The following is a 21,905-nucleotide window of genomic DNA, read 5'->3' on the forward strand; positions in this document are numbered from 1 at the left end:
ATGTTAGCCACAGACAGACCAGACAGGCCACGGGCAGGTTCCCAGGTCCCCCGCTGCAGGCAGCCCTCCCCTGTCATATCCCCCAGGGTTCTATGCACAGAGGCTTGTAAAGTAGAATTTCAGATGAGCTGGACTCAGAGGTCAGCTCACAGCCTCAGACACACCCAGGGCTGTCCACCTAGTGTCCTGGAAACAAGGTGGGAATGGCAGCAGCTCTGACCTAGCAGGCTGGGCAAGGCTGAACTGGGCACCGCATGCCCAGCCCCTGCCCCTGGGGGCCGGGCCCCTCAGCTCCTGGTGTGTACCAGAGCCACCCGGGGCCTGGAGTGGGGGGCCTGACTGGCATTCACCTCTTGGCTGGACTGACTCTGATCCAGTAGTCTGACCCATGGTACATGCATCTGAGTCGGGGGCGGGGGAGAAGAAACAGCAGACTCCGCTCAGTCAGGAGCCCAGCTGACCCTCCTGGGGCCTCTGTCTGAACAAGGTCATGGCGGGAGTGGGCAGGGAGAGCGGGCACCTCCTGGTGGCGGTAATGACCGCCCAGTGCCACGGCCCGCTGGAGGCAGCTCTGCTCACAGTGTCACTTGCAGGCAGTTGTCTCTGTGGGAAGCAGCATCGAAACCCAGCAATTAGAGCGAGGCTGGGCTCCCTGCCTCCTGCCCCCAGGCCCGGCCTATGTGCCTGCCTGCTCCGGATCCCCCAGGAAACCCCAGGAAGCTAGGAGGGCGGTGCAGAGGGGAAGGGGGGCTCAGTGGGCTCGGAGCCCCTCCCCATGGGGAGCTCTGGCCCTGCATGTCCTGTCCTGACCCCTGTGCCCACCCACCACCCCAAGTCCAAGGGTCATTTTCTTTAAGAATGGACACAAACAGATATCCTACTGAACGTGTTCTTGGCCATTGCCGTGGACAACCTGGCTGACGCCGAGAGCCTCACGTCTGCCCAGAAGGAGGAGGAAGAGGAGAAGGAGAGGAAGAAGCTAGCCAGGTAACTGCGAGGCTCCCCGGCCAAGCGCCCAGCTCCCAGATGCCTTTCCTGTCAGTGCTCAGGAGACGCTGGGCCTGCCCGGCTGTCCTTCTAGACAGGGTTAGGTGGGGGCCCCTACAGTGAGCTGGGCCTCTCCCCTATTCCTGGACATCACTCTAAGCGAGGAGCACCATGAATTATATCTCTGGGGAGGTGTCCTGTTTCCCCACGGGTCCAGGAGTTGGGGAACTCTCTTTTGAGAAGAGGATCATGACAGATGATGGGAGTAGAGGATGGGATGGGAGGAGAATCTGGAAAGATGATGCCTCTTCACTGTCCTGTAGCTCATCTCTTCTGATGAGCAGAAAAGACAGGACCCCACGCCGTCCTCGTCTGTGTCCAAACGGACGATCTGGGCCACACCTGTGCCAGATACTGAGCAGGTTCTCAGGAACCTTTGGAATAGATGGAGGCTGAGTTGGGGAGAAGCTGGGCATTCAGCTGAGTGCTGGACAGAGCTGACCAGGGGCAGAGACCAGGGAGGACAGACCCGGGGGGAGGCCCAGTGCCCTGAAGATTGAGCCATACAGAAGGGCCCCCAGAAGACAAGTGTTCCCAGGCCCTGGCGGTCTGGACCCCAAGGCACCACAAGGGCAGCACCCTATTACTCTGGTCATCATCCCTTGATCTTCTCTCCTGCTGACCCTCCAGGACCGCCAGCCCAGAGAAGAAGCAAGAGATGGTAGAGAAGCCGGCCGTGGAAGAGACCAAGGAGGAGAAAATCGAGTTGAAATCCATCACGGCAGATGGAGAGTCCCCACCCGCCACCAAGGTATGGGCTGCTCTGCCTGGGAGCCGGAGCCGGGGCGGGGGGCAGGGAGGGAGAGGGAGGGGGAGGGAGACTGCAGTGCTGGGTGGGCTTCTCTGCCCAAAAGCCAGACACGGGGAGGAGGACAGAGAGGCCAGAGGAGGGGATAGAGCCGGGGTGGGTGGGTGTGCAGAGGAGGAAGGCCAGCCTTCTGCTGGTGTCCTGAGGGTCATATACAAACGGACAGTTCGGCCTAGACTCGGGGGCAATTTCAAGACTACTGGAGGCCTCTAAACCATGGATCTTATCTAACTGGACCCTCCTCTTCTCCCTTGGCTGCCTAGATCAACATGGATGATCTCCAGCCCAATGAGAATGAGGACAAGAGTTCCTACCCCAACCAGGAAACTGCAGGTACCAGCCCGCTGCCTGGCCTGGGGGAGGCAGTGGGGGGGTGGAATGGAGGTGAACACCTGGCTCTAAAGCTGGGTGCTGGTCCCAGTTTCTCCACAAGCGGGGGCCTCACTTGATCCCCCAGTTCAGCTGCAGCATCACCGTTTATCCTCTGGGGGAAAACTTTGCTCAATTATTACTGTGATAATGATAACAGAAGACTGAACACATTGTGCTGGAGCAGTGCCTTTGGGCCTTTTGAAAGCTGGATTCCATATACATGTAAGGTTTATTATAGCCTACGCTGTAAAATCGCTATTAAGTTACATAACTTATTAGGATAACATATGTCGCAGAATCTTGCTTGGTTAATAATAATAGTAAATCCCAAATCTGTCCTGCCCGCTCCCGGGAGGGGTTGCTGAGCACAGCAGGGCTCCGCTGCAGACGCCTGCTCGCGGCTCTGCACGACGCTGTCGAGTCTCCCGCAACAAGAGCGTCCTGTCTGCGATGTGATCCGCAAACTGGCAGGCGGGTCCCTGGATAGGGTCTTTCGTCAGGAGTCAGCCCCTGCATCAGGACACCACACCCTGCGTGAGCCTGGCCTGCCCTCCTTCTGCCGAAAATTGTGGGTATCATCACCTGCTTCAAGCTCAAAGTCAAAACAGACCATCACGGCGCTACAGGTCTTGCCGACCCGGGTCCCCACGCAGGCTAGTCTGTGTGGGGGCATAGCTCCCTCAGAAACCGGCCTGCGGCCAGCCTCCTTTCTCCTGTCTCCACGGTCTGTCTGCTGGGAAAGAGGACTTGGCTTCCTGGGGCTCAGACAGAAAGGAGGGCGGAAGGGTGTCCCTGAGCCGGCATGGAGCCTTTTGAAGCCTTTACAGCCCTTGGGGCAGAAACCGTTACAGAATTTCAAAGACACACCAGAAATAGCCACTGAATGCAGTAGGCGGGTCTTGTCTTGATCCTGAATGAGCAAATAAACCTTAAAATGGTATTTTTGAGGCAGTCAGGGAAAACTGAATACGGGCAGGGAGCTAACTGATGTTAAGAAGGTTTTGTTCATCACGGGACCCCCTGCAGGAGATGCCCGTTCCTAGTCCCCACAGAGCAACCACGCTGCCAAGCAGAGGCCTGTCAGGCCTCCCCCCCAAGTTTAATCTCCAGAGCTCGAGGTTGGTCAGAGCCCCCAGTTCTGTACACACCACATTTCAGGAACATCGCCTCACTCAGGAGGAAAGCTGTGTGCCGAGATGGGGCTTTTATCTGCTCGATTCATGTGTGCAAGTGAACGTACAGATGTTCTTGAAGAGTCACTGAGGACTTAAAATTAATAAGTGCACATGAGAAAGAAATGTGATGACCCCAGGGAACATGTAGCTCAGTCCAGAGGCTGTGAGGGAGGCCTGGGCTGTTGCGGGGACTCCAGGGGGTGAGCAGTGCGGTAGCAGCTTCATGGAGCAGGGTGGTCCTCACTGGGTCTGCAGTTCGGTGAATTGGAGAGGAAAGATGTGACTTCTGGACCATTCTGTTGTCATGGATACAGAGCTGGATGAAACCAGGGAGACACCCACTCGTTGACTTAATCACTGCTTATAAAGCACCTACTGTGCTGCCCGCCCTGGGCAGGCACTGTGTGCTCAGCCATGGGGGCAGATAAGCTGCTGTTGTGAGGGGCCCACATTCAGCAGGAGGCAGACACGAAGCAAGAAAGCAAACCAACTGGAAAGATGATGTCAGGGAGATCATAAAACCATGGCCTGCCTGCAAGTTATGGACACACCCATCTGCAGAGGAGCCCAGGGAGGCCAGAGCAAGAGAAGTGGAGGGGGTAGGGTATGAGCAGGTGGGGCAGCCCCAAAGGCCACCCACCGTTTCCCCCGGCCTACAGCCAGCCAGCTGAGGACACCTGGCCATGCCCCTGTCTCACCTGGTTACCTTTCTAGTGTCTGACCACTAGGATGACCAGCCACCCCAGTCTGCAGGGCACTGAGGGTTTCCCGGGGTGTGGGGATTTCTGCTTAAAAAGCAGGACAGGGGTTGAGCTGGTTACCCGACTCACAACCTGGTCTCATGTGCTGCCAGGAGGCTTCCTCCAGCAGAGATGAGCCCCAGAGGTGCCCATGGGAGAGAGCTGGCCGTCCTAGTTGGTCCCCTGCGTTTCCAGAGATACCGATGATGTCTGATTCCTGTCCGTAGGAAGGTGTCTGGAAGTGGGCAGCATGGTGGTAAAAATAAGTGGGAGCCGTGGAGCTATTTAGGACGGTGCTTTTTTCCTGCAGGAGAAGAGGATGAGGAGGAGCCCGAGATGCCCGTGGGCCCCCGCCCACGCCCCCTCTCTGAGCTGCACCTGAAGGAGAAGGCAGTGCCCATGCCGGAAGCCAGCGCCTTCTTCATCTTCAGCCCCAGTAACAGGTGTGTGGACGGTGGGGGAGCAGGGCTCCACTCTCTCCATGATGCCAGCCCAGCAGGTATCAGCTTCCTCCAGCCCCAAGCCCAGCATGCCCCACAACTTGTGTAAACAGGCACGGGTTTAGAGGAGAGAGTCCTGGATTATAAATCAGAAGACCCGTGTTTTGTTTTCCTTTCCATTATTTGAAATGAGTAAACTCTATTTCTACTCTGTTGGTGATTAACATTTAACTTAACAACCCCGAAAGTTAAACAAGAGCCTAAACCTTCTGCAAAATAGAAGGAGGTAAGCAACTAGGCTGCATTAACTCCTTCCAGCTCTCCCACCTTAGGTGTTGTGGCTGATGAGTAATTTGATACCGACCTTTATTTCCCACCTGACAAGTTAGATATGATTACCTGGGTAGACAGGGTGTGTTTGGATTTACATACCACTTACCATTCTATTTGTTCTATTTTCACGTATCTTGGTCCATCTTTCAGAAATCATTTTCTTTCCTCCTAAAATACATTCTTTGGAAGTCTTAACGGTAACTTCATTGGACCTCTGTTTATCTGTAATTGCTTCCATTTCTTGTTCTTGGGAGACAGTTGTGCTCTGTGCACACTTTCAGGCAGAGAGGTTATGGCCCTCGCCGGGTTAGATGTGTTACTCCACTGTACAGTTGGAATTCCCACGCTCGTTTCTCTGTGGGAATCTGCCTCTGGTCTCACTCTTTTAACATCATCTGTGGTCTCTGGAGAAGGCGATGGCACCCCACTCCAGTACTCTTGCCTGGAAAATCCCATGGACGGAGGATCCTGGTAGGCTGCAGTCTATGGGGTCGTGAAGAGTCGGACACGACTGAGCGACTTCACTTTCCCTTTTCACTTTCATGCATTGGAGAAGGAAATGGCACCCACTCCAGTGTTCTCACCTGGAGAATCCCAGGGATGGGGGAGCCTGGTGGGCTGCCATCTATGGGGTCGCACAGAGTTGGACACGACTGAAGCGACTTAGCAGCATGGTCTCTGGGGTTATGATATGTTCACTACCACTTGTTTCTCTCCATTTATCCTGCTTGGAATATATTATGTCTCCTAAGTCTATGGATTTATAGTTTTTTGTTTTTTTTGTTTTTTGTCAGTTCTTGAATAATGTTAAGGATTAGGATAAGAACAGCTACTTCTGGGAGAGTTGCAGGATACTCTTTACACACTGCCTGGTCTCCCTTCTCTCGGGCTGGTCCAAGGGGACACGATAGGCCTGCGTATTCTGTCCTTCCCCTCTCACACATGCACTTCTTCATAACTTTCATCTCCTAGTCTCTCGGTTCAAATTCTGGGTCATTCTTTGGTTATATCTTCCAAATTCTTAATTCTCTCTTCAATTCTATCTATGTTACTGTGTAAGCCAGTTTTTATATCAAGTTATATATTTTTTTTCATGTCAGACAGTTCCATGTATTGCTTTGTTTTCCAGATCCAGCTACATCTGAGTCTCTTGTTAATTCGTCATCTTTGTGGTCAAGTCTTTTATCCCATTCAGTTCAGTTCAGTCGCTCAGTCATGTCCGACTCTTTACCCCATTAAATATTTCAAATATAGTTGTTCTATCATCGGTACCTAATATTTCCAGTATACAGAGTCTCTGGGGAGAGGTCTAACTCATTTATTTGAGTTTCTTCTGATTTGCCAACTTAGTGGCTTATTTTCTTGAGTGTTCCATGATCTTTGTGACCTCAGTACTCCGTCTTATTTGGGGAGATGCCCGTGGACCCGAAGAAGGACTGTGAAGCTTTCTTCCAGATGCTCTTTGTGTGCGTGGCTCAGCCTAGGGGTCCCTGGCCCTCTGCCCCAGCTCCTGTTGGCTTAAAGATTCCTCACAGCAGTGCTGCCACTGGCCTCTGTCCTCAGGCACCTCTGCCCAACCTGGGCATGTCCAGCAGACCCCGGCTCAGCAGATGGGCTTGAGGGAGGAGGGGATCACTGCAGACTTTCCTAGCTCTCATGAAACCAGAATGGTCTTGGAGAGCTCGTCCTTTCCAGGATTTGGTGCTTCCGCATCAGTAAGGTCTCTCAGAGGGTTTAGTCAACCACATGCCAGAAGCAGAGGTCTGAAGGCCTGGTTCAAACCCTGAGCCACCCCGCGCCCCTCCCCGCACACACACATACTCCAAAGTGGGCAAGACTACCCTTCCCAGATTCCATGTTTTCATCTGTAAGATAAGATAATACCCCGTCAAGAGGAGACAGCACATAAGACACCCTTGGCATCCAAGGATCCACTGTGAGTGCCCCGGGGTCGGGGCTGTTGGCCTCTGTCCCTGCGCTGAGGTTCAGGACTGAATTACTGCTGCGGCATCATCCACGCTCTGGGCAGCTCTGCTGCTCCCCATACAGACACATGTGAGGTAGATCTTATGAAGTCAGTATTTTTAATGATGGGGAACCGAGTCCCCAGATGAAAGCTCGTGAATGGATGTCATAGCAGTACATGAAGATGCAGAGGTTCCTGAAGTGTCGGACGTAACCCCAAGGCCCCGTGGTGGGGGGGCACGGTGGGACCGGCTGCAGGGCTGTGTCTCCCCTGCGGCCATATGGCTCAGGCTGAAGGACCCACACCCCGCCCACACATGCGTCTACCCACCGAGAAGGAGCAGAGACCCCACCCTGTGTGACAGCCCCCTCCCCCTGCCCCCGCAGGTTCCGCCTCCAGTGCCATCGCATCGTCAATGACTCCATCTTCACCAACCTGATCCTCTTCTTCATCCTGCTCAGCAGCATCTCCCTGGCCGCCGAGGACCCCGTGCAGCACACCTCCTTCAGGAACCACGTATGCACCTCGTCCCCCGCACCCCAACCCCGCAACGTGACCCCCTGGCTGCCTGACCCTGTCCTTCAATGCGGAGCCTGCCCCGAATCTCATGGTCAGAGGCACAGCAGACATCTCCCTAAGAGATGACAGCTTTGGTGCAAATCCATCTTAAGACCCTTAGCAGGAAGAGACCATGAGCCCCGAGCCTCAGGCCAGCCTGACCCTGATGTCAGACCGCACTGCCTACGGATGCTCCCCAGGGGCTTCGCCTCCCAGGAGCTGGCCCATCCTGTCCCTGGGGGTCAGTGGCAGATGGCACTCTGATGAGACCGCCCTCATAAGGAGGACCTCACTGACCCTCTGCAGAGTCGAAATTGAATTTGGAGCTCGCCTCAGGCTCTGGTGAATTACAAAGGCCAGAGTAGGACCTGCCATATCCCAAAGCCTTGAAACAATGTCAGATCCTAACCAGGCGGGCATGAAGCGAGGAGTCCACCACCCAAAAGCCAGACCCCTGCGAGCCAGCCGATGGTCCTGCAGCCCACGTGGCCCACAGGTTTCCTACTGGGAATGTCCTCGCTCTGACCCATCATCTGAGACAGAGCAAAGCCTGAACCCTGAGCCTGTCCCCAGCCTGGGGTGTGCCCACCACACCCTGAGGGGCACAGCCAGGGTAGGGTCCTGGGAACGTGAGAGACTGGCTCATCCCCTGATGTGAGTTAAGCAATTTGCATCTTTATGCAAAGAAAGCAAACCCCACTCTGTCCTTGAGACACATATCCCATGGTCTGATTTTGGTTTGTAAGTAAATTGAATTAATGAGAAAAGCACCCAACCGGACCCAGGACCCGCTGAGTCGGCTCTGGGAGCCCGCTCACAGATCTGGGGCCTTCAGGACCCTGGGCTGTGTCAATGCCTCTGGTCTCCCGTGGAAAGACTGCATGATTTGCGGTGCGACTCCCTGCTGGCGACCCTGCTCCCGTCCTGTTGCTCCATTCCCCCATCCCCACCCTGTTTCTCTTTGTTTTGCAGATTCTGTTTTATTTTGACATTGTTTTCACTACCATTTTCACCATTGAGATTGCCCTGAAGGTAACCCTGCCCTCTGCTCCTCTCCTGTCCTTCCCCACTGGCTCCGCTGCTCTGTCGCTAACGCACACTCTGCTGCTGTCTGTCACTCGGAGCCACTAATCCGCTGTGCTTGTCTTTCAGATCCTAGGCAATGCAGACTATGTCTTCACTAGTATCTTTACCTTAGAAATTATCCTCAAGGTAATGCACGCAGCAAGGCCTCTGCCTCCTCTCTGCACCGCCTCTTCTCTCTGGTTTCCTTCACTCTGGTTTTACTCTGAAGCCTGAAGCTGGGGGAACTGGGGCCCCTGACTTTGTTGTGCCCATGCACAGTTTGGGCACTGATGCTGGCTGATACCAGGCACTCCCCCACACCGCCTGCCCCCCACCACCTCTGCGAGCCACGCCTGACCCCGGCAGGAACCTTCTCCCTATCCGGCCCAGAGGGAACGCCACACGAAGGACAAGAGCCAGAAAATGGCAAAGCACAGGGCATCAAGAGGCCCTCTGCCTGTGCCCTCGGGATGCCCTTTGTCAACACAGGCCAATGCCAGTGTCCCATCCGAGGGCTCTGGACAGACCCCTGCACACACCTCTGACCCCCACCAAAGCTTGCCCCCTCGCTCCTGCCCGGGCCTGGAGGAGGCAGCTGTGTCCTCCAGGGCTCAGTGTGGGGCCCAGAGTCCACACGCACTCCCATCCTGTGGTCTCCCCAACACAGTAGAGCCCGCCTCTGAGCAGCCTCAGGATGACAAAGGTTTGCCCCAAGCTTTATTATTGTTTCTATTAATATACAATCAATGAGGCTCCCCAGGTGGCACTAATGGTAAAGAACCCACCTGCCATAGTGCAAGAGATGTAAGAGACATGGGTTCGATCCCTGGATTGGGAAGATACCTGGAGAAGGGAATGGCTACCCACTCCAGGATTCTTGCTGGAGAATCCCACGGACAGAGGAGCCTGGCTACTGTCCTTGGGGCCGCAGAGAGTCAGACGTGACTGAAGTGACTTAGCACAGCACAATATATTACTTACATCCACTCTGTTAGGAATTCCAAGCTCCCCGGGCCACCCAAGCCTCGGGGGCAAGTTCCAAGTCAGGGGAGTGTGTCCGCCCACTCTTCTTCTCAGAGCCTGGCACTCACCCTGACCCCAGTCAGCGAGCGGCTCAGCTCAGTGCCTCCAACCTACTGGGGGCCACCCCGGGCGACCTCCCCCTGGCTCCCAGCTCCTCCCACCCTGCACAGGAAGCCCCAGACCCTCCTTCCTGGGCTCCTCCAGGCGGGGACAGCCTGTCACGTCCAGCTTCAGCCTGAGTGGACACTTTCTCATGCCTTCTGTGTCCAGACCCTCTGGTTCCAGCTAACCAGGTGTTAACAAGAGGAAACCAGAAGTGTTCCTTGTGTTTTTCTCTCTGACTTCCGGGGGTGGGGAGGGGGACCAGGCTGCCCGGCTACATGGAGACCCTTCCCTGGACTCCAGACCCAGGGAGATGAACAAAAACCAGGCTCTTCCAAGTCTCAGACCCTCCCCAGAGCGCCTCTTCCTCCAAGGTTGCCGGCTCCTGGGAGGTCCTCTGTCCCACCCACCTGCTCCTTCTTCTGCCCACTTTCACGCTGACTGTGCTCTAGGTGGAGCCTGGCCCTAGAACCGTGCCTGCACCTCCTCCCCCGGGTCCCTCTGCCCCACCTGTAGGCTCAGCATCCTGCCTGGGAGAGGTGACTGTCAGGCATGAGGGGTGTCCAGGGTCAGAGACAGTTGAAAGGCCTGGGCGTGTTCAGCCTTCCAAGGAAAGGCTTTTGGGGCCAAGACAGTTGGACTGAATGATGCCGAGATCTGTCGCTGAGGGGAGGGAGATAGAACCAGGACCCACGAGCAGAAATTACGAAAGATGTGTTTAATGAGCCGTATTGCTACCTGGAGAGGCGCTGGCTGGACGGAGGGGCATCCTGCTCTCCCAGCTCAGAGTTCAATCCTTTTCTCTCCCCAGCAAGGCTTTTCCTGGGCAAAGGTTAGGACTTCAGGAGCAGGAGTGTGTGGCGGTCAGCAGATGGGGGAGAGGGGGCCCTGCACTGGACCCACAGCGAACTCTCAAGTAAATGCCCCATTTTTCCAGTGTCCACTTGCCCTTTCTCCTGTGGCCACTCTTCCTCTGGTCCTGCCTGGGCAGCCGCCCTGCACACACACACACGCACACACACACGCCAGCCTTCTGGGCTCAGAGCCTCTCAGTTAACATGAACCATGGAGCCACCTGGGTCTGCTCTCGGGGGCCCAGACCTACACTGACAAGGAAGCCCCCCACCCCAAGATTATAGGCCTTTGGGGCACATCTCCAGCTGAATTCCCCTGCAACCTTTTATATAATCTACCCACTTCTGGAAACTTGTAGGACACAGGTGTCTGAGTCCCCTGTGACCCCCTCCTGCAGGAGATCAGTGGGAAGAATTAGGTTGCAAGAGCTATTTTTGCCCATTTCCCCTGTGTTTGCTCTTGAATCACTCTGTGAACAAGCTGCCCTGGGCATGCTCTGATTCCAAAGAAATAAATTGGGCTTCCAGGCAACCGGGGAGCTGCTCCCAGGCTCTAAGCCATCAGCTCCAGATTTTCCCCGCTGGCTGTCGCTCATGGTCATGGCCTTTCAGCTCTTCACCTGGAAATCCACTGGCCCTTAGTTCATGTCAACGAGACTGGACAGGAGTTCCTAGAGCATGGACAGGGCTCTGAGCGGGGTAGGGGGCAGCAAACCCACAACAGCCCCAAAGTGGTCCCTTCCTAGTCTTCAAGGGGCTTTTGCATGGTTCTGTAGCTGCCTAACAACCACATGAGGAGGCTGCTGCTCTACAGAGGGGGACCCTGAGCAGCCCCCCATCACAGGACGAACCCAGACGTACCCTACAACGAATCCAGTCGTAGCTCTCTGCTGCGTCCAGTCCTCTGTAGTGAAGGTCCCCTGCAGGGCTTGCCGTCTGCAGGATTGTGTCCGAAGGGCTTTGCCTATAACTCCCAAGAGCACTTACAACCCTCCGGGGAAGAGGTTGTCATCACCTCATTTCTCTGATGAGACACAGGGAAGTTGAGTAACATGCTCCAGGCACTCAGAGCGTGGTGGGTGGGATTTGAACTCAGGCGGCCAGGCTCCAGAGCTGGGCTCACACGGTGGTGCCCACAGCCCCCTCTGGACACACAGCTCCAGAACCGGATGGTGGAGTGGAGCTTGAATCCTGGGCGCAGACCAGCAGCACTTGTGAGGCCCGGGAAGGGATAGATGCTGGTCGCCAGCATTCCTGGTAGAATTTCTTGTAGAATTTCTCACTGGGCGCTAGAGCTTACACGAGCCTGAGGGGTTACCTGGGGCTAAACGAGGGAAGTTCCGGGAAGCCAAGGGGCTGGTCCTCGACTGGGCAAGCCCCCACCTCCCCCAGATGCCCAAGTCCTGGGGGCCCTGAGGTGGAGAGAGTTTGGAGAGGGCATTGGAACCCGAGAACACAGCTCAACCCAGGGAGCAGCAGCAAGGGGCCTCACGGGGCTGCAGTCACAGAAACGTGACGAGGGGCAGTGGGGAATGGGGGCAGGCCCTTGAAAGGGCTGCAGATACTGGACTGAAGGTCACAGGCACGTCCTGGGCAGGAGCCTCTGGGCTTTGCATCGCTGGCAGCAGACACTTGCCAGGCACAGCGTCTTCTCCTGTCCTGCCTGCCCCAACCCTCCGTCACCTCTCGGTTCTTCATCTAGGCCCTGCTGGGAGTGCTGTGGCGGGAGGGAGGGGTGAAGGGTCTTTGGAGCCCGGAGCTGCTCACACCCCGATCCCTGTGCCCCCAGATGACGGCCTACGGGGCCTTCCTGCACAAGGGCTCCTTCTGCCGCAACTACTTCAACATCCTGGACCTGCTGGTGGTCAGTGTGTCCCTCATCTCCTTCGGCATCCAGTGAGTGGGGCCCGAGGGCCTGCGAGAGGCATGGGGCAAGGGAGAGGGTCAGAGAGGACCGCGAGGGAGCAGCCTGTCTGCATCCACAGCAGCGTGAGGGCACTGGGACCAGGGTGGGGCCTCCCTGGCGGCTGTGGGCCCAAGGAGGGTAGAGGCCTTCTGAAGATAACTAGCAGGCGAGGGTGGGGGACACTTCAGAGCAACCCCCATCCCCCGGGGCAGGGCGCTGTGTGCCCCTGGAGGATGGCTGTGGCCTGTCCTCCCCTGGAGAGGAGGCCTGGCCCCAGTGCCCCAGGTGTGCAGAGTCTGTGGTGTCAGAGCTGTTCCTCCAGGCCTGAATGTCCTCTGTACAAGGGGGTATGGTGGGCAGCCACTGGGAACCAGGCTTGGAGGTGGGGACCAGGTTTGAAGGTGAGCACCAGGTGCCTCCCCCGCCTGAAGCCCCGCCATTCGTACAGTATATCTTCAAGACCATGATATGAAAAGCCACCACGGGTTCAGATTACAACAGGCACCACGCGGGATGCCAGGTGGTTCATGTGCATTTTCTCTTTTGATCCTTGCAACAAGCTCATGAGGTGAAAACTGCCCCGTTTTACAGATAAAGAAACTGGGGCTCAGAACAGTTAGGAAGTGTATCCTCTGGCTGGGGTCTGGTGGAGCTCTGCCTCTCTACATCCCCTTGGCTGGGTAAATGCCCTTGAGCATCCTGACACATGGTAAATTCTTTTCCCATGATTTGCTCACCAAGTCCCCGGCTCCCAGGATAGCTCCAGGTCCCTGCAGGTGGGAGACTTTCTCCAGGACTCCCATGCGCTCCCCCTCTCTCCTGCGGGCCCAGGAGCAGGAGTGGTTCACCCCACCATCCACTCCCCCAGGTCCAGTGCCATCAACGTGGTGAAGATCCTGCGAGTCCTGAGGGTGCTCCGGCCACTGCGGGCCATCAACAGGGCCAAGGGGCTGAAGGTGAGCCGACCGGGCCTGAGCAGGGGCCCCCAGCCCAGCAAGCTCCAGCCAGGGGTCCATGTGAGGTGATAGGTGGGCAGAAGGCAGGGACAATGGCAGGGCCTCTGGGTTGGAACCAGGACCCTCCTGCTGGCACCTCAGCCCACTTCATGTCCTGGTTCCAAGATGCATGGAGCCCCAGTAGAGGCCACCATTTACAATCCCAACTTTTCAGCAAAGCTTTTGCAGAAGGAGACCACATACAACCTCGGGCCCCATGCAGTGATGAGGCCCCTGAATCACTGCCCCAGAGTATGGGGTGTTAGCGGGGCTTTGGTCCATGGGTCACGCAGTAGGATATGCGCCCCCCAGGCTCCATCACCCTGTGAGCTGGGAGCACACTTTGCCCCTTTGAGTCTGCTCCCCACCACCCCCTGCTCATAGTGGAGGGCTGCCCCTGCCCCCTCAGAGAGGGCCATGACACCGGGGAACTCAGCCAAGGCCAGGCCTGACCCCCCTGCCTCCCCCCACAGCACGTCGTGCAGTGCGTGTTCGTGGCCATCCGCACCATCGGGAACATTGTGATTGTCACCACGCTGCTCCAGTTCATGTTCGCCTGCATTGGGGTCCAGCTCTTCAAGGTGGGGTCTCAGCCAGATCTGCAGCCCCTGTCCTTCCCACCTGTCAGCTCCCAAGGACATGGACAGGAGCAGCCACAGGGGACATGGTGGGGACAGTGCTGGGTCTCTCTGGGGAGGGACACAGCTACCCCACAGCCCCTCCTGTCTTTCAGACCCAAGGAGGACTAACTAGTTCCCAGACCAGAGCAGAGGTAGTTCCCAGACCTGAGAAGGACTAACTAGTTCCCAGGATGGAGGAGGACTAACTAGCTTCCAGACCCAAAGGCTAACTAGTTCCCAAACCCAAGGAGAACTAACTAGTTCACAGATCCAAGGGGGACTAACTAGTTGCCAGATCCAAGGGGGACTAACTAGTTCCCAGATCCAAGGAGGACTAACTAGCTCCCAGACCCAAAGAAGACTAAGTAGTTCCCAAATCTGAGGAGGACTAACAAGTTTCCAGACCAGAGAAGAACTAGTTTGCAAACCTGAGGAATACTAACTAGTTCCCAGACCCAAGGAGGAATAACTAGTTCCCAAACATGAAGAGGACTACTTCCCAAACTAGAGAAGAACTAGTTCTCAGACCAGAGAAGGACTAGTTCCCAGCCTGGAGGAAGACTAGTTGCCAGACTGGAGGAGGGCTAGTTCCCAGACCAGAGAAGGACTAACTAGTTCCCAGAGCAGGACTAACTAGTTTCCAAACCAAAGTAGGACTAGTTCCCAGCCCAGAGGAGGACTAGTTCCCAGCTCAGAGGAGGACTAACTAGTTCCCAGCCCAGAGGAGGACTAACTAGTTCCCAGCCCAAAGGAAGACTAGTTCCCAGCCTGGAGGAGGCCTAGTTCCCAGACAAGAGCAGGGCTAGATCCCAGCCCAGAGGAGGACTAGTTCCCAGCCTGGAGGAGGACTAACTAGTTCCAGACCAGAGCAGGGCTAGTTCCCAGCCCAGAGAATGACCAACTAGTTCCAAGACCAGAGCAGGACTAAGTAGTTCCCAGCCCAGAGCAGGACTAACTAGTTCCAAGACCAGAGCAGGACCAACTAGTTCCCAGCCCAGAGGATGACCAACTAGTTTCCAGCCCAGAAGACGACCAACTAGTTCCCAGCCCAGAGCAGGACTAACTAGTTCCCAGCCCAGGGCAGGACTAACTAGTTCCCAGCCTGGAGGAGGCCAGCGTGTAGGTGGTGCTGCTTCATCAGCACCCGGCCCTCCAAGCGTGGCTGCCCTCAGCCCTGCCCTCCCTTCTAGAGAAAGGCAGGGGGGACTGTCATCCCTGACCCCTCTGTGTGGTCACCCACCTAGACCTGTGGGGCTCCCTGTGACCAGCAGCATGAGTCCCCCACCCAGGTGGCTGCAGAGCCCTGGTTTGCCAGGTTCTCGCCCTGTGCCTGGCAGGCCCTCCCCATTTCTGCCCCAGTCCTTCTCTCTCTGTTCTTTTCCACCTGAAGCTCTGCCCCCACCATGCACAGGGGCCCCGCTTTCCCCAAGTTTTCAACCTAAGTCCAGCCATCCTCCTCCCTCACCAGACCTGCCTCCCGAGCTCTGCTTCACCCCTGGGTTCCCTGTGATGGGGTCCCCGCGGCACGGCGCGTTTTCTGTCTGGGCTCTGCTCTCCTCACTCTTCTGTCCCAAGACTCCAGCACAGAGCCGGCTGCAGATATAATCACTAGACAGTTTTTGACCAACTCCTCGATTCAGGAACCTCTCCATCACTGTGCTCTTCCACCTTCCAGGGAAAGCTCTACACCTGTTCGGACAGTTCCAAACAGACAGAGGCTGAATGCAAGTGAGTGTGGCGGGGACAGTCAGGCCGGCTGACTCTGGGTGGGTGAGGCTTGTCCTGAGAGGAGGGGTGCCCCGTTCTTCCTCCAACAGCAGTGGCAGCTGGATTTTGCCCATGGGTTGTCTGGTCCAGTTGACACAGCACATGAGATCATCTACTCCCAAGGTCTGCTCAGGGGCCAGAACTGTGGGTTTAAGCTCAGCCATCCCATCCCGCCCCCAAGCCAGGAGTCACAGGTGGTGGGAGATGGGAGAATGAACTGTCTCCCTTCCGCAGGGGGAACTACATCACATACAAGGATGGGGAGGTAGATCACCCCATCATCCAGCCCCGCAGCTGGGAGAACAGCAAGTTCGACTTTGACAATGTCCTGGCTGCCATGATGGCCCTGTTCACCGTCTCCACCTTCGAGGGATGGCCAGAGTAAGTACGCAGACCCTGGCCAGTCTCACTGGTGTCCACACTCCTTTCAGAAACCACGTTTATCTCCATCCTCCCTAGGTGGTGAGGGTGTTTCTAGAACAAGCTGAAGGCCATGCGTGCTAAGTCACTTCAGTCGTGTCCAACTCTTTGAGACCCTGTGGACCATAACCCACCAAGCTCCTCTGTCCATGGGATTCTCCTGGCAAGAGTACTGGTGTGGGTTGCCATTCTCTTCTCCAGGGCACCGTCCCAACCAAGGGATCGAACCCAAGTCTTACATCTCCTGCACTGGCAGGCAGGTTCTTTACCACTAGCATCACCTGGGAAGCCCAGACACAGGCTACCTGAGTGTAAACTAAACCACTGCTGATGGTCTGAGCGAGCCTGGGCATTTATATTGAGTGCTTTTATCTAAATGGATATCTGTCCTCAGATGGATCTTACATTCACTGCAACATCCTCCGAGTCTCTGCTGAGAAACAACAAAGCTGTATTACTATTCACCAATATCTCCAGTTTTTTAAATCAATGCCCATGACTTGCATTACATTTAGACAGTTCTTGCCAGTTTCAAAACACCTTCATATTTATTATACCAACTGCCCTGCCAGGTAGGAAAATCCAGAACTATTGTTCACACTTTGCAGATAAGGAATCTGATGCTCAGAGAGATTGAGTGATTTGCCCAAGCCACACAGTAGTAAGAGACAGAGCTGGTCTTGAACCAGCTCCCCGGCCCTGCGCGGGCTGTCTCCCTGCCTCCAGGTTGCTGTACCGCTCCATCGACTCTCACACGGAGGACAAGGGTCCCATATACAACTACCGCGTGGAGATCTCCGTCTTCTTCATCATCTACATCATCATCATTGCCTTCTTCATGATGAACATCTTCGTGGGTTTCGTCATCGTCACCTTCCAGGAGCAGGGGGAGCAAGAGTACAAGAACTGCGAGCTGGACAAGAACCAGGTAGCCCCCACCCCCCAGAGGGCGAGAGGCCAGGCGGTCAGGAGGCTGAAGCCTGCGAAAGCTCCCCTTCTGCAGAGAACCCGAGCTCTGCTTAGGAAAGGAACTCCCCCCAAACCCCTGTCAGGGGACCTCTGGACCCCTGGTCCACACCTTGGCTCTAGACTCACCATTCTGGCGCCTTAGACCCTTATCTACTACCAGGTTGATGACAGTAGACACGAGCAAATAGGCTGGTTGGGTTTAGAAGCTGGAAGTGGAGACTAGAGGAGAGAGGAGGGCTTGGGTGAGTCCCGTCCTGACCTGGGGTCCGGGTACAGCAGCAGAGGTAACCCGAGTCTAGTCAACCAAAGACCCCTTGGCCGCAAGCTATGACTTCTGGTCTGTGGACACTGGTATCTAAGACCACTGACTCAGGATGGGAAAGGAGAATCGTGGAGAGACAGGCCTCCAGAAGAGTCTTTAGCTGGAAATATCTGAGAAGACGGACTGTTAGTCAGCAAGCGTTTACCAACCATCCCCGAGACGGAAGGAAGGAGACAGGGCCCCCTCAACTACATCTTGATGGGGACCAACCAAAGAGGGTTCTCCCTCCGTAGGGGAATGATAGAACCTCAAAAAATGACCAAGTAACATCTGGTTCAACCTGTGAAACCCCTCCCGTTTACTCCCCGTGGCAGTGTGTGGAGTACCCCCCTCATCCGGATTACTAACCCCTCCCGTCTACCCTAGCAGCAGCGCGTGAACTAACACCACCACCCCCCCATCATCCGGGTTACTACCCTAGCGGCAGTGCGTGGAATAATACCACCACCACCCCCGCCATCATCCGGGTTACTAACGCCTCCCGCCTACCCTAGCGGCAGTGTGTGGAATAACACCACCCCCCATCATCCGGGTTACTAACGCCTCCCGTCTACCCTAGCGGCAGTGTGTGGAGTATGCCCTCAAGGCCCGGCCCCTGCGGAGGTACATCCCGAAAAACCAGCACCAGTACAAGGTGTGGTACGTGGTCAACTCCACCTACTTCGAGTACCTGATGTTCGTTCTCATTCTGCTCAACACCATCTGCCTGGCCATGCAGGTCAGTCCCGCGGGCCGGCCGGGGTGCCTGGGTCGGGGCGGGGTAGGGGGCAGAACGGGGCTGGGAGGTGTTGCCATTTCGCTGGCCCAGTGGGGCAGGAGGGCCACCTTCCCGAGGGGTCAGAATGCCAGGACGCTGGGCTGAGGTAGAGGGCGATGGAGCACAGGTGACCTTACAGTGGCGTTGATCGTCCGGGAATGCCAGCTGTGTGGAGCCCACCTGAGGCCAGGCGGCCACGCAGAGCTGACTGCGATGAGAGCAGGGCCCAGGCTGTGCCTGCCTGCATTTGCGGGGACGACAGAGAGGGGAAGGACCCGCAGGGCTTCTTGAGCCCACCTGGCTGCGTTCAGGAAGGTCTCTGTTGAGGGCGTGGCTGGGAGCAGGGAGCCACCGCCTTATTTCACAGCCCCTCCGCCCCCACCCCCCACCCCCAGCACTACGGTCAGAGCTGTCTGTTCAAAATCGCCATGAACATCCTCAACATGCTCTTCACCGGCCTCTTCACAGTGGAGATGGTCCTGAAGCTCATCGCCTTCAAGCCCAAGGTAGGCCTCCTGGGACAGGCCTTCGGTCCACAGCGCCAGGGGCGGGCTTGGGTCGATGAGGGCAGAGTCTCGGCCAGGGACTGGATCCTCCTGGCAATGACCGCTGCAGCCCAGGAGCCTTCAGGGCTTGTGCCAGAACGACTCCTTGAAGCAGACTCTCAGTCCCTGGACTGACCTAAGGTCTGGACACAGGGAGCAGGGAAGTGCCTGAGCCAGCCTCCTTCCACGGGAGGTGGACTCGCCCTCGCCCCCGCACATCATCTAGAAGAGACTGGAAACCAAACCTCAACAGGCCCAGCCCCCCAAGACCCAAACGGGGTCTGTTCTCACGCGAGCACTGCACAGACTAACAGCCTTGCTGCAACGGCTCAGGCAGGGCCGCATTTGCTCAGGACTGGGCGTTAGTGCATCTGGGGGCCCTCTGGTTCCCCACCTCAGGGCTGCAGTCACTGCACATACCTTCCAGCACAGGACAGACCTACAAATGTCTGTGCGTAGCTAGGTATAAGCAGCTTTTAGAAAAAAACATTGGGAGAGATCAGAGCTGAGTGAGGCAGGACAGGGTGGGTTGGCTTCTGCCTCTTGGATCATCTGTGCCCTTTGTCACTGACTGGACAACCCACCACTACCACACACACACACACACATACAGCCTCGAGGACGGAGGGTGACTAGGTTTGAGCAGCTCCCGTCTCTATAGACAGCTCAGCATCACCGTGTCCACTCTCTGGGCTTCACAGCTGCCCTAGATGGGGTGTCCTGGGGGCTCAGGGGCTTCCAGCTGCTACACAACTTTGGGGGAGTCAGTGAGAAGGGATCTAAGAGGGTATTTCAGGGCAGGTTTCCGAACCTTTTTGTCCCCACTTCTACTGGTTTTTCTAGATGCAACACAGGTCAACCCAGGGGGGCTGAGGGGCCAAACTGCATGTCCTGTATTTCACTTCCATTCAGATGCTTACCTGCTCCAGAACTAGCAGGGCCAGGAGGGATGCCCCAAGGCTGTAGGTCGGATCCCTGTTTAGTGACAGGATCCTCGTTGTCTTCTCTGAATTAATGTTCCACCAACATTTGTCAGTAACCTGCGGTGCTGCACACACCTCATTGCATGGAATCCTCAAGACACCTCTCTGAGATAGGTATTAGCTCCTCGTCTTAGAGAAGAGGGTAGTGGAACTCAGAGCAATTAAGTGTTGTATTAATTACACCATTATTAAGTGGCAGGACTGGGAATAGAATCCAGCGTGTCTGACTTTGTAGTCGATGTAATTCCCTCCACACCAAGCCATTAGCAAGCATCTTCCTGTGCCATGTTTTCTGCTGGGGACTTTGCAGAAGGAGGGAAACCCTTGAGGGGCTTCAAAGACAAGACAGCCGTGTTCTTACTGCACCAAGCCTCCCTCACCAGAGGGACCTGAGAGTCCAGAGTGTGGAACCCAGACTGAATGCAGAGAATGAGACCCTAATAAATGTCATTTAGTGATAACCATGGTGCTTTCCCACCTCCTCCAGGGCAGAAAATAGGCTCTTTTCACTTTCCCTTCCAAGCCCAGTCCCACTTAGGGGCAGAGAATACCACGGAATGTCCCTGGCCATCTTCTGTGGGGCCCTATTCCAAGCCACATGGCCAGGGGGCCGGCAGGCTCAGAGCCCACAGCAGCACACCACAGGGAGGCTGGTGGGCCAGGCCGTCGCTGAGCCGAGCCTCCAACTCAGATGACAGCTTCCAGGAGGGAACTGGCATGGTTTTCTCCAGTCTCATGAGATGTGCGGGTTAAATAGTTCAAAGGCTTGAGTCACTCTGCGTTGAGTCAGATGTGTTTCTGATGATGTCAGGTGCTGCTGCACAGCCCTGTGGGGTCTTCCTGAGTCAGGCTGCAGAGCTCAGGGGATGCATGAGACAGACCTGCCCTAAGGAGCAAGTGGCAGTGACGTTGCATGGGTCTAAGCCTGGAAAACACTGTCCCTGAATCCAGACCCAGGAACAAGCTAGTTACCTGGGAAGAAGCCAGTTAGGGTGCTTGGAACCATAAAGTACCCCATCTCCTGTACATCTTGCTTTCTGTCATGAGAAAATGGGGTAAAATCAGAGCGACGTTTCCAAAGAAGTAAGACAACCACCCAGGGCATCTGCATTTCACACGCAGAATGGTCTGCCTGTGCTTAAAGAGAAAGGGAAAAAGTCAGAGTGTTAGTCACTCAGTCGTGTCCGACTCTTCGCAACCCCATGGCCTGTAGCCTGCCAGGTTCCTCCATCCGTAGAATTTCCTAGGTAGGAATACTAGAGTGGGTTGCCATTTCCTTCTTCAGGGGGTTTTCCTAACCCAGGGATCGAATCTGTGTCTCCTGCATTGGCAGGCGGTTTCTTTACCACTGCGCCACCTGGGAATCCCTCATTAAGGAACAGATTCCAGAAGCATCGCCAACATTTCCAGGCAGAAAACCAAACCAGAAAGTGTCTGCAGCTCTGGTGGAAATACTGAGCTGGCTCCACCCGACAACCAGGGCTCCTAACGTGACCGCAAGTCTGTGTTGCGTGTCTGCAGCCGTGAGCGTCAGCTGAGGAAGGGCTGTCAGAAAACAGGGATGCAGGGGTGGGCATCAGACCTGACAGCGGGTGTCTGAGGCTGGCCTGCTGGGCTTCCTTCTCCGTCGCTTGGTCTCTGTGGTCTCTGTGGTCTCCGTGGTCAGTGGGTCAGTTTGTAGGCTGGCCTTGTTCTTTCCGTGTCCTTGTGGTAACTGATGTTTCTGGTCTTCATTTCCATCTGTTCTGCTCACCACTTTGAGAAATTAAGTCAGTTCAAGTAGATCTCTTCCCTGTCTGTCTGAAGAGTGGGACAGGTGACAGGCATGTCCTGAACACCTAGTGGCCAGGGGATTTCTCCCCTGAGCAGGAGAACTTCCCTGGACATTCCCAGTGCCCCTGGGCCCTTTGAGACTGTGCAGGACTGAACTGGTCAGCATGAAAAGGCTTTGTTTAGAAGGCTCTGAAGTTCACTGAGTAGCTGGAGTGTCCTCTTATGAATGGAAATTTATCAGCAAAGACAGAAAAGAACTTTTAAGATACACTTGATAAGCACTGAAAAATATCCAATAGCTAGGAATGCATGTGTGCCAAGTCGCTTCAGTTGTGTCTGAGTCTTTGTGACCCCACGGACAGTAA

General features: G+C 55.7%; 1 protein-coding gene across 11 annotated transcripts in view; it reads left to right on the forward strand.

Annotated features, from left to right (window-relative positions):
- The window catches only part of CACNA1C (calcium voltage-gated channel subunit alpha1 C), a 391,277-nt gene that overhangs the window by 328,273 nt on the left and 41,099 nt on the right, over positions 1-21,905 (forward strand). For 7 of the 11 annotated variants that reach the window (XM_018048691.1, XM_018048693.1, XM_018048692.1 and 4 more), the window contains exons 16-29: positions 873-987; positions 1,678-1,798; positions 2,119-2,188; positions 4,453-4,585; positions 7,268-7,397; positions 8,412-8,471; positions 12,273-12,379; positions 13,258-13,345; positions 13,858-13,965; positions 15,680-15,732; positions 16,006-16,152; positions 16,918-17,119; positions 18,042-18,200; positions 18,635-18,745. In XM_018048691.1, coding sequence (XP_017904180.1) covers positions 873-987; positions 1,678-1,798; positions 2,119-2,188; positions 4,453-4,585; positions 7,268-7,397; positions 8,412-8,471; positions 12,273-12,379; positions 13,258-13,345; positions 13,858-13,965; positions 15,680-15,732; positions 16,006-16,152; positions 16,918-17,119; positions 18,042-18,200; positions 18,635-18,745 — 1,604 coding nt within the window. Of the gene's footprint in view, positions 1-872; positions 988-1,677; positions 1,799-2,118; positions 2,189-4,452; positions 4,586-7,267; positions 7,398-8,411; positions 8,472-8,591; positions 8,652-12,272; positions 12,380-13,257; positions 13,346-13,857; positions 13,966-15,679; positions 15,733-16,005; positions 16,153-16,917; positions 17,120-18,041; positions 18,201-18,634; positions 18,746-21,905 lie in introns of all 11 variants that reach the window. The other 4 variants (XM_018048697.1, XM_018048696.1, XM_018048698.1 and 1 more) reach the window with 2 other exon arrangements.

Source organism: Capra hircus, chromosome 5, assembly GCF_001704415.2.
Source record: "Capra hircus breed San Clemente chromosome 5, ASM170441v1, whole genome shotgun sequence".
NCBI lineage: Eukaryota > Metazoa > Chordata > Mammalia > Artiodactyla > Bovidae > Capra > Capra hircus.